The following is a 15,486-nucleotide window of genomic DNA, read 5'->3' as shown; positions in this document are numbered from 1 at the left end:
TCTGCCTTTCCCTCACCCTTGTTCATGTACCCCCCCCCTTTCAAATAAATTAATAAAATCTTAAAAAAAAGAACACAGTTACAAAATTGCTAAAGAAGACATTAGAAAATTGAATAACCCATGCACTTCAAACAAGATAGCTAAGTCATGACCAAATAAGGGTTATCACAGAAATGTAAGAAATGTTCAATATCTGAATTGTTAGCAATATAATTCACCACATTAAGAGATTATAGGAATGAAGTCATATGATCATTTTAGCAAATTTTATTTTAACAAAACTTAGTATTTATTAGTTTTAAAACTTTTACCAAAGGCCTAATATAGGAAAATTTCTTTAACTTCATAAAAGTTAATTACAAAAAACAAAACTATTGCTGACATGGTAATTTAGATTCTACATGCATTCCCAAGTTAGGAAGAAGACAACGAAGACTGATACCATGATTTCTATTCACTAATACATTCTATTCTATTCATTCATACATTGTACTGAATGTTCTAACAAAAGCAATAAAACAAGAGATAAGATATAAGAATTGAAAACAAGAAAGAAAATGTAATTGTCTACAAAAAAAATTCAGGAGAATCAACAAACTATAGGAATAATAAAATAATTGTAGATGCAAGAATTATATGCAAAAGCCAATAGTGATTTGTTATACTAGTAGTAACCATTAGGGATTTCTCTTAAAAAGCGGTGAATTTCTTTTTCTGATACATTTTATCCAAATTAAATATTCCTAAAAAGGGAAATAAATCCTCTTACTGTTATAATAATGATCTCATTTTTTAACCTTATCAGACCCAATACCATCTTTTATAAAAGATATTTTAAAGTCCCCTTTAACTATCTTGAAGTGAATTTCATAACTTAGTATCACCTAGGTACATACATCTTTGAAAATAACTTAATATTAAGACAAAATTAAAATAACTTATAGTAAAGTAATATGCATTCCACCTTGTAAATATTCAAGCATGGTTATACCAGAACACAATGAAGCAGCCATATGTTTATGTACTTTAAATAATAAATTTGTTTATTAAAAATTGTTTTATTCGAGTGTAGTTGACACAAAAATGTTACATTTCAACATAGTGATTCCACAAGTTTATGCAATATGCTGTGTTCACCTCAAGTTTAGCTACTGTCTGTCACTATGCAATTATAATATCATTGGCTATATTCCTTATGCTGTACCTAATTTATTCCTGTGACTTGTTCATTCCTCAACTGCAAGCCTGTATCTCCCACTCACCTGCACCCATTTTGCCTGTCCTTGTTTCTCCTCCTCTCTGACAACGATCAGTTCTCTGGATTTATAGGTCTGGCTCTGCTTTTTGTTCATTTTTTTTACATTCCACATATAAGTGAAATTGTATGGTTATTGTCTTTCTCAGTCTTCTTTCACTTAGCATAATACCTTCTAGGTTCATCCGTGTCATCACAAATGGAATGATCTCATCCTTTTTTATGACTGTATAATATTTCATTGTAGATGCATAACACATATTCTTTATCCTTCTGAGTCTCAGGTTGCTTCCATATCTGGGTTGTTGTAAATAATGCTATGATAAACATAGGGGTATGTATATCTCTTTGAAATAGGGTTTACATTTTCTTTGAGTGAATACCCAGGGATGGAATTATTGGATCATATAATATTTCTATTTTTAATTTTTTTGAGGAACCTACATACTGTTTTCCACTCGATGCTCCAATTTACATTCCTACCAACAGTGTATAAGGGTTACTTTTCCTTCTCATCCCCACCAACACTTGTTATTTATTGTCTTTCTGATTTTAGCCATTCTGACAGGTGTAAGGTAATATCTCGTTTTGGTTTTGATTTGCATTTCCCTGATGATGAGTGATTTTGAGCATCTTTTCATGTGTCTTTTGACCATCTGTATGACTTATTTGGAAAAATGTCTGTTTGGATCTTCTACCCATTTGTTTTTTTTCTTTCAAGATTTTATTTAAATTCAAGTCAGTTCACATATAGTGTAGTATTAGCTTCAAGGGTATAATTTAGTGATTCATCAGTTGCATATGACACCCAGTGCTCATTACATCAAGTGACCTACTTAATGCCCATCACCCACTTACCCCATTCCCCAACCCACTTTCCCTACAGCAAACTTCAGTTTGTTGTCTATATATAAAGGTCTCTTATGGTTTGCCTCCCTGTCTTTATCTTACTTTATTTTTCCTTGTTTTGTTTCTTAAATTCCACATATGAATTAAACCATATGGTGTTTGTCTTTTTCTGACTGACTTATTTTGCTTAGCATAATATTCTCTAGCTCCATCCAACTCATTGCAAATGGCAAGATTTTATTCTTTTTGGTGGGTAATATTTTATTGTGTCTGTATACCACATCTTCTTCATCCACTCATCATATGCAATATGCTGGGGCTCTTTCCATATTTTGGCTATGTGGATAGTTATGCTGTACACATTGGGGTTCATGTGCCCCTTCAAATCACTATTTTTGTATCCTTTGGGTAAATACCTACTAGTGCAAATTGCTGGGTTATATTTTTAACTTTTTGAAGAACCTCCATACTGTTTTCCAGAGTGGCTGCATCAGTTTGTACTCCCACCAACAATGTAAGAGGCTTCTCTTTTCTCCACATCTGTTGTTTCTTGTGTTGTTAACTTTAGCCATTCTGACAGGTGTGAGGTTGTATCTCATTGTGTTTTTAATCTGTATTTCCCTGATGAGTGTTGAGTGTTTTTTCATCAGTTTTTTAGACATTTGTGTATCTTCTTTGGAGAAATATCTGTTCATGTCTTCTGCCCATTTCTTGACTGAATTTTTTTTTATTTTTGGGATATTGAGTTTTATAAGTTCTTTATACAAGATGTCATTTGCAAATATCTTCTCCCATTCCATACACTGTCTTTCAGTTTTGTTGATTGTTCCATTTGCTGTGCAGAAGTTTTTTTTATCTTGATGAAGTCCCAGTAGTTAATTTTTTATTTTGTTTCCCTTGCCTCCAGACATGTGTCTAGTAAGAAGTTGTTGCAGCTGGGATGAAAGAGGTTGCTGCCTATGTTCTTCTCTAGGATTTTGATGGATTCCTGTCTCACATTTAGGTCTTTAATCCCTTTAGAATTTATTTTTGTGTATGGTGTAAGAAAGTGGTCCAGTTTCATTCTTCTGTGTGTGGCTGTCCATTTTCCCAACACTATTTAAAGAGAATGTCTTTTTTTCCATTGTATATTTTTTCCTGCTTTGTCAAAGATTCATTGACCATATAGTTGTGGGTCCATTTTTGGATTCTCTGCTCTGTTCCATTGATCTATGTGTCTGTTTTTGTGCCAGTGCCATACTGGTTTTTCTTTTCTTTTCTTTTCTTTTTTTTTCAGCATAACAGTATTCGTTGTTTTTGCACCACACCCAGTGCCATACTGTTTTGATGATTATAGCTTTGTAATACAGTTTCAAGTCAGAAATGTGATGTCTCCCACTTTGCTCTTCTTTTTCTTCCTTTTTTTTAAAATTTAAATTTTGTTAGTTAACATATGGCATAATATTGATCTCAGAAGTAGAATCAGTGATTCATCACTTACATGCAACACTCTGTGCTCATCACATCAAGTGCCCTCTTTAATACCTGTCACCCATCTAGCCCATCCCTCACCCACTTCTCTTCATCAACCCTGTTTGTTCTCTGTCATTAAGAGTCACTTGTGGCTTGTTTAAAGAAAAATACTGTACGATCTCAGTCATATGTGGAATTTAAGAAAGAAAACAGATAAACATACAGGAAGGGGGAAAAGAAAAAAAGGAGAGAGGGAAACAAGCTATTATTTTTAAACTTACTTTAGCTATTCAGGGTCTTTTTGGGTTCTGTACAAATTTTAGAATTGTCTGTTCTAGTTCTGTGAAGAAAAATTCTCATGTTATTTTGATAGGGATTGTATTGAATGTGTAGATTGTTTGGGGAAATAGAGATATTTTAACAATATTTGTTCTTCCAATCCATGCGTGTGGAATGTTTTTACGCTTCTTTGTGTCTTCCTCAGTTTCTTTTGTAGGTGTTCTGTAGTTTTCAGAGTACAGATCTTTTACCTCTTAGGTTAGGTTCATTCCTAGGTATCTTACGGCTTTAGGTGCAATTGTAAATGGTATTGAGTCCTTGATTTCTGTTTCTGCTGCTTCATTATTGATGTATAGAAATGCACTAGGCTTCTGTGTGTTGATTTTATACCCTGTGACTTTGCTGAATTCCTGTATCAGTTCTAGCAATTTTTGGTGGAGTCTTTTGGGTTTTCTATATAGAGTATCATGTGGTCTATGAAGAATGAAAGTTTAAATTCTTCCTTGCTGATTCAGATGCCTTTTATTTCTTTTTGTTTTCTGACTGCTGAGGGTAGGACTTAGGGGAAAAGTCCTGACCTTAGGGGAAAAGCTCTCAGTTTTTCTTCACTGAGCACAATAATAGCTGTGGCTCTTTCTTATATGGCCTTTACAGTGTTGAGGTATGTTCCTTCTATCCCTACTTTCTTCAGGGTTTTTTTTAAAAGATTGTATTTATTTACTTGCCAGAAAGAGAGAGTGATATAGCACAAGCAGGGGGAGAGGCAGGCAGAGGGAGAAGCAGACTCCTTGCTGAGCAAGAGGCCTGATGTGGGACTCAATCCCAGGACACTGGGATCATGATCTGAGCTGAAGGCAAATGCTTAACCGACTAAGCCACCCAGGCATCCCTTCTTCAGGGTTTTTATCAAGAGAGGATGATGTATTTTGTCAAATGCTGTTTCTGTATCTATTTGAGAGGGCCATATGGTTCTTATGCTTTCTTTTATTAATGTGGTGTGTCATGATGATTCATTTACAGATATTGAACCACCCCTGCAGCCCAGGAATAAATCCCACTTGGTCATGGTGAATAGTTCTTTTAATGTGCTATTGGATTTGATTAGCTAGTAACTTGAGAATATTTACATCCATGTTTATCAGAGATATTGGTCTGTAATTCTCCTTTGTAGTGGGGTCTTTGTTTGGTTTTGGAATCAAGATAATGTTGGCCTCATAGAATGAGTTTGGAAGTTTTGTTTCCATTTCTATTTTTTGGAACAGTTTAAGAATAAGTATTGATTCTTCAAATGTTTGGCAGAATTCCCCTGGGAAGCTGTCTGCCCTGGACTCTTATTTGTTGGGAGATTTTGATTACTGATTCAATTTCTTAGCTGGTTATGGGTCTGTTCAAATTTTCTATTTCTTCCTGCTTCAGTTTTGGTAGTTTATATGTTTCTAGGAATTTATCCATTTTTTCCAGATTGCCTAATTTGTTGACATATAATTGCTCATAATATTCTCTTTATAGTTTTTTGTATTTCTTCAGTGTTGGTTGTGATCTCTTTGCCTTCATTAGTGATTTTATTTATTTGGGTTCTTTCTCTTTTTGATAAGTCTGGCTAGGGGGATATCAATTTTGTTCATTCTTTCAAAGAACCAGATCCTAGTCTCATTGACCTGTTCTATATTTTTGGTTTCTGTATCATTTATTTCTGCTCTGATCTTCATTATTTCCCTTCTCCTGCTGGATTAAGCTTTATTTGCTGTTCTTTTTCTAACTCCTTTAGGTGTAAGATTAGGTTCTTGAGGAAGGCTTGTATTGTTATGTACTTCCCTTTTATGACTGCCTTTGCTTCATCCCAAAGATTTTATACTCTTGTCTTTTCATTTTCATTTGCTTCCATGTATTTTTTTTTCAATTCTTCTTTAATTTCCTGGTTAACCCATTCATTTTTTAGTAGGGTGTTCTTTAACCTCCATGTATTTGTGTTCTTTCCAAATTTTTTCTTGTGGTTGACTTCAAATTTCGTAGAATTATGGTCTGAAAATTTGAATGGTATGATCTTAATCTTTTTGTACTACTTGAGGCCTGATTTATGACCCACTATGTAATCTATTCTGGAGAATATACCATGTATACTTGAATGTATATTCTGCTGCTTTAGAATGAGAAGCTCTGAATATAACTTAAGTCACTCTGGTCCAGTGTGTCATTCAAAGCCCAGCTTACATGATCTGTCCATTGCTGTGAGTGGGAAGTTAAAGTCCTGTACCATTATTGTTTTATTATCAATGATTTTCTTTAAGTTTGTTTTAATTGGTTTATATTTTTGGCTGCTTCCAAGTTAGGGGCATAAATATTTACAATTATTAGAGCTTCTTGTTGGCTAGACCCCTTTATTATGATATAGTGTCCTTTTTCATCTCTTACTACAGTCTTTGGTTTAAAATCTAGTTTGTCTGAAATAAGTATGGCTACTCCTGCTTTCTTTTGATGTCCTTTAGCATGATAGATGGTTCTCCATCCCCTCACTTTCCCAGGTGTCTTTGGGTTTAAAATGAATTTCTTGTAAGCAGCATTATCAATGGGACTTTTTTTTTTTTAATCAATTCTGCTTCCCTGTATCTTTTGATTGGAGCATTTAGTCCATTTACATTCAGAATAACTATTGAAAGATGAATTTAATGTCATTATATTACCTGTAAAGTTGCTGTTCCCATAGGTTGTTTCTGTTTCTTTCTAGTGTTTATTGCTTTCTGTGTCACTTTCCTGTTCAAAGAGTCCCCTTTAATTTCTTGCAGAGCTGGTTTAGTTTTCACAAACTCCTTTATTTTTTGCTTGTTTTAGAAACTCTTTATCTCTCCTTCTATTCTGAATGACAGTCTTGCTAGACAAAGTATTTCCAGACTCCTATTTTTACCATTTAGTAAGTTGAATATATCATGCCATCCTTTGTAGCCTGGCGGGTGTCTGTGGACAAGTCTGCTGCTAACCTTATGTGTCTACCCTTATAGGCTAAGGACCTTCTCTCCTGAGCTGTTTTCAGAATTCTCTCTTTATCTTTGTATTTTGCAGGTTTCACTATAATATGTCTTGGTGTTGACCTGTTTTTGTTGATTTTTGAGGGAAGTTCTCTGTGCCACTTGGACTAGAATGCCTGTTTCCTTCCCCTAGATTAGTTAAGTTCCCAGCTGTAATTTGTTCAAATAAACTTCTGCCCCCTTTTCCCACTTTTCTTTTTCTGGGACTCCTATGATGCAGATATTTTTTCAATTTATGGAATCACTGGGCTCCCTAAGTCTTCCTTCATAATCTAATAGTTTTATTTTCCTCTTTTCCCCACTTCATTATTTTCTTTAATTTTATCTTCTGTATCACCTATTCATTCCTGTTTCTGCCATCTTCACTGTGATTATATTTAGCTTGTTTTGTATCTCAGTTATAGCATTTTTAATTTCAGCCCGACTAGCCTTAGGTCCTTTTATCTGTGCAGCAAGGGTCTCTTTGGTGTCTTCTATGCTTTTTTCAAGTCCAGCTGGTAATCTTATAACTGTTGATTTAAATTCTTGTTTAGATATATCGCTTATATCTGCCTTGAGCAAGTCCCTGGTTGTAGTATCTTCCTGACCTTTCTTTTGGGGAAAATTTCTCTGTCTTGTTATTTTGGCTCAGTTTCTGTCTTTTGTGAGTTATGAAAGCTTGTTATGTTTCCTGTACCTGAGAGTAATGCTATATTAAAAAAGAGTCATACACTGTCCAAGGGCTGGCACTTCAGGAAGTGTTTCTAGTGTATGCTGTGTGCACTCTGCTGTTGCATTTTGGCTGCTCTTTCCCACAGATCAGTCCTCTGGGTTCCTCCTTGCTTGCAGTAGGTAGTCTTTGGACCTTTAACCGGGTGTGCTTTGTTTGTTAAAATAAACCTGGGAAAAAAAGAGGAAAAAAAATTAAAAATAAATCCTGATTCAAAAACAAAGAAAGAGAGAGAGAGAAAAGGAAAAGCAGCAATGACAACAAAAAACCCCAAAGAGACAAACAGAAGACTATAAGCCTGATTCCAAAGAAAAAGAAAGGGGGGAAAAAAGAACAAGAAACATAAAAAAGGGAGCCTGATCCAGAAAAAGAGAAAAGGAAATAAAAAGACAAACTAACAGACAAAAACTATAAGCCTGATTCCAAAGGCAGGGGGTGGGGGGAGGGAGGGAGAAGGAAGAAAAAAAAAATTACACCTTGGTCCTATTCCCATCAGAACTATAGATGATGCTTTGAAGCCCTGTATAATCAGTAGACTTGTGCATGCAGAGTGCTGCCTGTGCTGGTCTTCTGGGGGAGAGGCCCACTCTGCCAGCTCAGAGTCAGTCCTGCCCCAGTAAATATGCACTTGGCATGTAGAGGGAAGCAGGATTTGATGTAAGCAGCTCCTGCCTCTACTGGCTCTGCCCATTTTTTAATGTAATGGTTTGGTTTTTGGTAATGAGTCATAAAAATTCTTTATATATTTTAGATGTTTACTCCTTATTGAATATATCATTTGCAAGTATCTTCCCCCATTCAGTAGGTTGTCTTTTTGTTTTGTTGATGGGTCCTTTATTGGGCAAAAGCTTTTTATTTTGATGTAGTCCCAATAGTTTAGTTTTGTTTTTGTTTCTCTTGCTTTAGGAGACGTATCTAGAAAAATGTTGCAATAGCTGATGTCAGTGAAATTATTGCCTATGCTCTTTCCTAGGATTTGTATGGTTTTAAGTCTTCCATTTAGGTCTTAATCCATTTTGAGTTTATTTTTTTGTATGATGTTATACAGTGGTCCAGTTTCATTCTCTTGCATATATTTTCCCAATTTTCTCAGCACCATTTATTATACATTCTTGACTCTTTTGTTATAGATTAATTGACCATATAAATGTGGTTTATTTCTGGGCCATCTGTTCTGTCCAGTTGATCTGTATGTCTATTTTTGTGCCTGTACCATACCGTTTTGATTACTACCAGCTTTGTAGTATAGCTTGAAATCTTTAATGAATCAATTTAGAAGTAAGAAAAGCAAGACAACATACCATTCATAATGTCAACAATTTTTCTATTTAATTTGTTGAAATAGGGATTAGAAAAGCATTGATATCACTAATATGTTTTCCAAAACAATTTAATAAAGAAAATCTTTGTAAAAGTTCTGGAAAAAACAAAGTATTCTTTCAGTTTACATGATAGGTCCATCCTTGTAAATTTCAGCGAATTTTAAATCTGGGTAAAAGAATTCTTTAGTTTATAAAACTGAAATTAGATTCCACCTTACGATTACAAACAAGTCTTCCACGTACATGAATATAATACTGGACTTTCAAAAGTTCTGCAGAATGTAATAGACTTCGTTATTGTGCAAGACTGGTCCATTCATTGTAAGACATTTGCCATTCCTAAATTCCCTCCCATGAAATGCCACTAGCAATCTGCAAATCATCTGGACAAGCAACACTTCATATAAATTTCTGTAACATCTCTAATGGAACAGTATTTTTCTCATTGAAAACCATTGGCTTAGGAGTCTGTGTGCATTTGCTATGGGTAAACTCTTTTTTCCAAGTCACAATTACCATTTCGATTGGAAATGTGTTTCCTTTACCAGCATGTCGTGTTTACAGGCTAATCTGATACCTTCAAAATCAACCAAACATTTCAACAGCATGGTAATATATGCATATGATCTGTACAACATGAAGTCTATTAACAGAAGTGGAACTTGGAACATTTGGGTTTGACCTAAGAAACTTATTATGACATTGTATCAAGTTGAACATTCTTATGCCATAGAATAGTTGTGTAATAAATGGAAACTTAATCCTTGAAAAGTATAAAATGGTCTTGGGAACCAGATACACAAAAGAAGCTTTAACAGATTTCTTTATTGAATAATGTAATAGTTCTGGAGTTCATGCAGTGGACTGAGCTCTCTTACAACAGCTTATTTATGGCCTAGAAACCACTCCTCTTAAATTGGGTATGAGCTTCAAATTATGCCAGCTTTTTGTTGATTTTGGAGTAGTTTAAAAATATGAGAATGTTTTTACCATTTTAATTTACTACTCAAATGGTATTATCCAGTTCCATGTGTTCAAAGAAACCCCTGCAGTTAGTGACCCCCAAATCTTTATTTCCAGGAGTAACCTCTACCTAGAGCTCCAGGCTTGTATATCCAATTGCCTACAACATATTTATTTGAATATTTACAGTGTATCTCAAATGTGTCATGTTGAAAATCGAACTTTTTTTTTTCTTGATTTTTCTCACAACTCTTGTTCCCCTGGCATTTCTTATCTCAGTAAATGATACCACCATCTAGTTGTTTAGATCAGAAATGCTTGGGGTCTTTCTTCACTTTTCTTTTTTTCTCATGCCTATATCCAGTACTTTTGATAGTCCTGTGAGTTCTGTCTTTATACTATAAACCTAACTGCTTAGCACCACCTCCACCTGAGCCACCTGAGTCAAAGCCTGTATTATTTATGTGAGAAGCTGCAATACGATTATAGTTTATTATAGTATATATATACCATTATAGCGTGCTCACTGTTTTTTTTTTTTTAATATTTTATTTATTTGACAGTGAGAGACAGCAAGAGAAGGAACACAAGCAGGGGGAGTAGGAGAGGGAGAACAGGCTTCCCATGGAGCACGGACCCTGATGTGGGGCTGGATCCCAGGACCCAGGGATCATGAACTGAGTCCAAGACAGACGCTTAATGACTGAGCCACCCAGGCGCCCCCATATTCACTGTGAAATATTTCTTTCTTTGTTTTTTTTAAATAAGATATTCTTTTTTAAAAAAAAAAATTTTTATTTTATTTATTTATTTTCAGCATAACAGTATTCATTGCTTTTGCACCACACCCAGTACTCCATGCAATCCGTGCCCTCTCTCATACCCACCACCTGGTTCCCCCAACCTCCCACCCCCCACCCCTTCAAAACCCTCAGATTGTTTTTCAGAGTCCATAGTCTCTCGTGGTTCACCTCCCCTTCCAATTTCCCCCAACTCCCTTCTCCTCTCTAACTCCCCTTGTCCTCCATGCTATTTGTTAAACATTTCAAGTCAGTTGCTTACTTAAAATTTTCTGATGAATTCCTGTTACATTTCAAACAAAATCCAAAGTTTTTATCATAACCTATAAACCAGTCTTCTGGATATCTGGATATCTTTCTGACCTCATTTCCTATCATCTCTTCCTCATTCATTCCACTCTGGCTACAGGGCCTTCTTGCTGTCAGAGAACACAGCAACCATGCTTCTGCCTTAGGGCATTTGTATGTGCTGTTCCCTGAGCCTGGAAAGTATCTGCCCTCCATCCACATTAATAGGACTTTCTCTCTATGGTTGGATCTCTATTCAAATGCCACCCTTCAAGGAGGCTTTATCAACTATCCTGTCTAAAATACCACTTCTCACCACTCTTCTCATACCTATCTTCATTTTTCATAGTATTTATCCCTACTTGGCATCATATTATATATTTCTTTGTTTATTCTCTCTCTCCCCACTGGAATTAAGTTCCATTGCTATAAGCACATCATTGAATTATAAACAGAACCAATGATGCTCCACAAATAAGTGAAACCATATGATAATTGACTCTCTCCACTTGACTTATTTCACTCAGCATAGTCTCTTCCAGTCCCATCCATGTTGCTACAAAAGTTGGGTATTCTTCCTTTATGATGGAGGCGTAATACTCCATAGTGTATATGGACCAGTTAGAGAGGAGAAGGGAGTTGAGGGAAATTGGAAGGGGAGGTGAACCATGAGAGAGTATGGACTCTGAAAAACAATCTGAGGGTTTTGAAGGGGCGGGAGATGGGAGGTTGGGGGAACCAGGTAGTGGGTATTGGAAAGGGCACAGATTGCATGGAGCACTGGGTGTGGTACAAAAACAATAAATACTGTTACGCTGAAAATAAATTTTAAATAAATAAATAAACAGAACCAATGATGAGTTACTCATAACATATACTATTTAATATTTTGACTGAATTTTAAGTACAAAATTGTATAACATTTTTACACTCTTCAAAATGATTTAGGCTGATCATCTAAACTACATTTTTCTCATTACCTGATGTAATTAAATCAGTGGGAGTAACAAAGGAAGGTGGTGTTGGTGTGTGAAAGAAGACTAAAAAAGATGCCAGGTGATAAAACTATGCTGAAGATTGATGGTGTATGTTTTCTTTACACGCAGTATTAATTTTTGGAATTACTAATGATATGACTGAAAAATAGGATAAGCAATCTAGTTATTAGTGACAAAAGGGTGGCTAAATGGTTCACCCATGGTGTTATATTTTGCATGATATTTATGTTATCCAGAAGTAAATACATTGAATATGAAAATGTAAAATATTTAATTACTACAGTTTTGATTTTTTTTTTAATTTTAGGAAATGATTTGCAGCTGAGTGAATCAGGAAGTGACAGTGATGACTGAAGAAACATTCAGCTATAAATATAAAACTTGTAAGATGTGATATTTATTTTATATTAAGAATAAAGATTCCTAATACTGAAGAAAATGTATCGTAACATTTGATGATTAGAGAAATTTAATTTGGCTGATGTTATATTTTTTACCTTTTTTAAATACTAGCATTTTCATGTGCTTCCTCTTTATTAGGCTGTACAGATGAGAAAACAGACATTAGGTAACTTGCCCACAGGTTGTTAGTTAACAAGTGGCAGATCTAGTTCTAGAGTACAAGTTTAATACTCTGTTTTAAAATACTGATGTCTCACAATTCTGAAATGTCAAAACAATTGATTTATAATAAATTCCCATGGTTTTAATTATATCTCTGAGCCTTATCTGATAGTCCTTAAATTTTGGTTAAGAATACTTTAATTCTTGACAAAATTAAGCTATAATTTAGGGTAAAAGTAAAGCTAGATAATCGTTTTAATGAAAAAACTGTTCTTGTATATCTTATAATATTTTTGTCATTTTAATATTTTGCTTCTGAGAAAAAATAAGCAATTAATTGTGTTAAGTAGATAATTAATATTTATATCTACAGTATTTTTGAATATGGAGAAAATGATAAATATTAGATTATAGTTGACAGCCACTGACCAGCTGCAAGTTCTTTTTTCCTTCTTTAAGTTCTCTTTTTCTTTTTAATAAACTGCATTTTCTAAAGCAGTTTTTGGTTCATAGCGAAATTGAGCAGAAATTACAGAAAATTCTCATATACTCCCTGTTCCCCTCCTCTCACAACCTCACCCGCTATAAACATCTGCACCAGAATGGTACATTTTTACAACCGATGAATCTTACATTGACACGTCATCACCTAAAGTCCATATTTGCATTAGAGTTCACTCTTCGTATTATACAATTTGTGGGTTTTGACATATATATAGTGATGTGTATCCACCTCTGTAATATCATACAGAATAGTTTCACAGTCCTGAAAATCCTTTGCTCTGTCTATTCATTTATTCCTCCTTCCCCACCCCAACCACTGGCAGCCACTGATGTTTTACTGTCTCCTTGGTTTTGCCTTTTATAGCATGTCATATAGTTAGAATCATACTGTACGCTGCCTTTTCAGACTGAATTCTTTTACTTAAATATGCATTTAAGCTTCCTCCATGTCTTTACATGGCTTCATAGCTCATTCCATTTTGTCACTGAATAGCATTACATTGTCTGGATGTACCAAAGTTTACTTATTCTCTAACCTGCTGAAAGAATTTTGGCTGTTTCCAAGTTTCAGCAGTTGAAGATCAATAAAAAATTTTGTCATAATTGCCTTTTACCATAGGAATTTCTGTGTTTTTTTTTTTTAATCTTTAAGTTTTGGTTTTAATCTCTCTTACTTTATTCTCTCTCCCTTCCTCTCTTTGGCCTACCCTCAGCTAATCTATTTTTAACTTCATTTTTATATCTATTTTATTTGTCAGCCATTATCTGAGAACCACAGCTATGTCATTTATTACTTAACTAAAACAAGCTCAAATATTTAATGTAGCTAATAAAACATGCTTATCATTTTAACATAGTAATACAAATTATAATGGTTTTTACTGAAACTTATTATGCTGAGATTTCTTTGATTAGTGATTACTATACCAGGAATGAGTACATGGTGGTCTGAGTTGATAATGCCAGCTATATAACATTATATTCTCAAACTATACCTTTTGCAGTCAAAACACCTCCTCCTTTTTCCTCCTTATTATTTACCCCATAAATGAAACATGTTCTTAAAGACATGTTCTTTTTTATGGTCTGAATACCTAGAGTATCATTCTCTATGCCCTTTAAGGATAAATATAAGTGGTTTAGAGAGGAATGAAATAATATTTTCCATGCCTCTGTGCCTCCTCATTTGATGTTTTTTCAGACACTGAAATGCAGGGAGCTATGGATGAGACAGATTACCAGATATGAGGTTCTCTGCCAGAATCATCTGATGATCCTGACATGATGCCAAGCTATTATCTTTTTCCCCAACTTTATTGAAATGTAATTGACATATGACACTGTATAAATTTAAGATGTACAGTGTGATGATTTGATCCACATAATTATTATGAAATGATTACTATAATAAGGTTAGTTGACATAAGCACAATATCATTTTATTTTGCCTGTTCTGAATGGTTTGATGAAAATGAAAATGATATATGCTTGCAAGTGGGAAAAGTAAGTTGGCTACAAAGGAACAAAAATCAATGGGTTTGAATCATTGCATAAGACTGTACTAAAGCACTAAAGTTAGGAAAGCTGCATTTGCACAAGGATATGAGTGTGACCTATAGTGTATACGTTAATAGTCATCCATAGTTTGGTAAGAAGACATTCTTAGACATGTCAGAATTCAGGAATTATATCTTTCACATTCCATTCCTGTAATAATTACTTTAGTAATTTCCAGTTTAGTAAGAGATGAGTCAAAATTAAGAACTCAGGAATGGAAAAAATATCATAAAAAGTGTGTTCTAGAAAGGTTGATAGCTCTCCTACCCTACCTTCATGAAGGAGTCTCACTCAGTTTGTAAGAGTAGGTGACATTCATGCCCTGCAACATTTTACATGGAAGTGACCTCTCAGATGCTGGCCAGTGGAGAAGAGGCAAGAGCTTAGCCCTAGCAGCCTGAGGTTGCAATCCTTACTGGGGAGATGACATTCTAAATAAGGCTGTGCATATGCACAGCAGGAATCAGAGATGCCCCAAGTTATTCATACATTCCTAACTAACTAACCCCGGAGCTATGTGCTTGTGCGCAGGGAAAAAGCCTGATAAAAAGTAAAATCTGGGAAGACTTGGAAATAGCCTGAACTTTGAACTCACTCCCCTACACACACAGTTCCATCAGCAAAAGACAAAGCCTTTGTGGTTCAAGGCTTTTTTGGTTTGTTTTTGTTTTTTTTATTTTATTTTTATTTTTTTATTAATTTATTTATTTTCAGAAAAACAGTATTCATTATTTTTTCACCACACCCAGTGCTCCATGCAGTCCGTGCCCTCTATAATACCCACCACTTGGTACCCCAACCTTCCACCCCCCCACCACTTCAAACCCCTCAGATTGTTTTTCAGAGTCCATAGTCTCTCATGATTCACCTCCCCTTCCAATTTACTCCAACTCCCTTCTCCTCTCTAACACCCCTTGTCTTCC

General features: G+C 34.8%; 2 protein-coding genes across 2 annotated transcripts in view; both read left to right on the top strand.

Moving 5' to 3' along the window:
* EAF2 (ELL associated factor 2) overlaps nucleotides 1–13,619 on the top strand; it is a 41,008-nt gene extending 27,389 nt beyond the window's left edge. The window contains 1 exon segment of the mRNA XM_045088838.1: nucleotides 12,246–13,619. Coding sequence (XP_044944773.1) covers nucleotides 12,246–12,292 — 47 coding nt within the window. The 3' untranslated portion in view covers nucleotides 12,293–13,619.
* The window catches only part of SLC15A2 (solute carrier family 15 member 2), a 52,383-nt gene continuing 49,137 nt past the window's right edge, over nucleotides 12,241–15,486 (top strand). Inside the window, exon 1 of the mRNA XM_004745480.3 lies at nucleotides 12,241–12,321. Within this exon, the coding sequence (XP_004745537.2) occupies nucleotides 12,285–12,321 (37 nt within the window). The 5' untranslated portion in view covers nucleotides 12,241–12,284. The remainder of the gene's footprint in view (nucleotides 12,322–15,486) is intronic.

Source organism: Mustela putorius, unplaced genomic scaffold (assembly GCF_011764305.1).
Source record: "Mustela putorius furo isolate JIRA1106 unplaced genomic scaffold, ASM1176430v1.1 tig00003834_pilon_pilon_pilon, whole genome shotgun sequence".
Taxonomy (NCBI): domain Eukaryota; kingdom Metazoa; phylum Chordata; class Mammalia; order Carnivora; family Mustelidae; genus Mustela; species Mustela putorius.
Note: the sequence above shows the minus strand (reverse complement) of the source record. Positions and strands in the feature narration are given on the sequence as shown.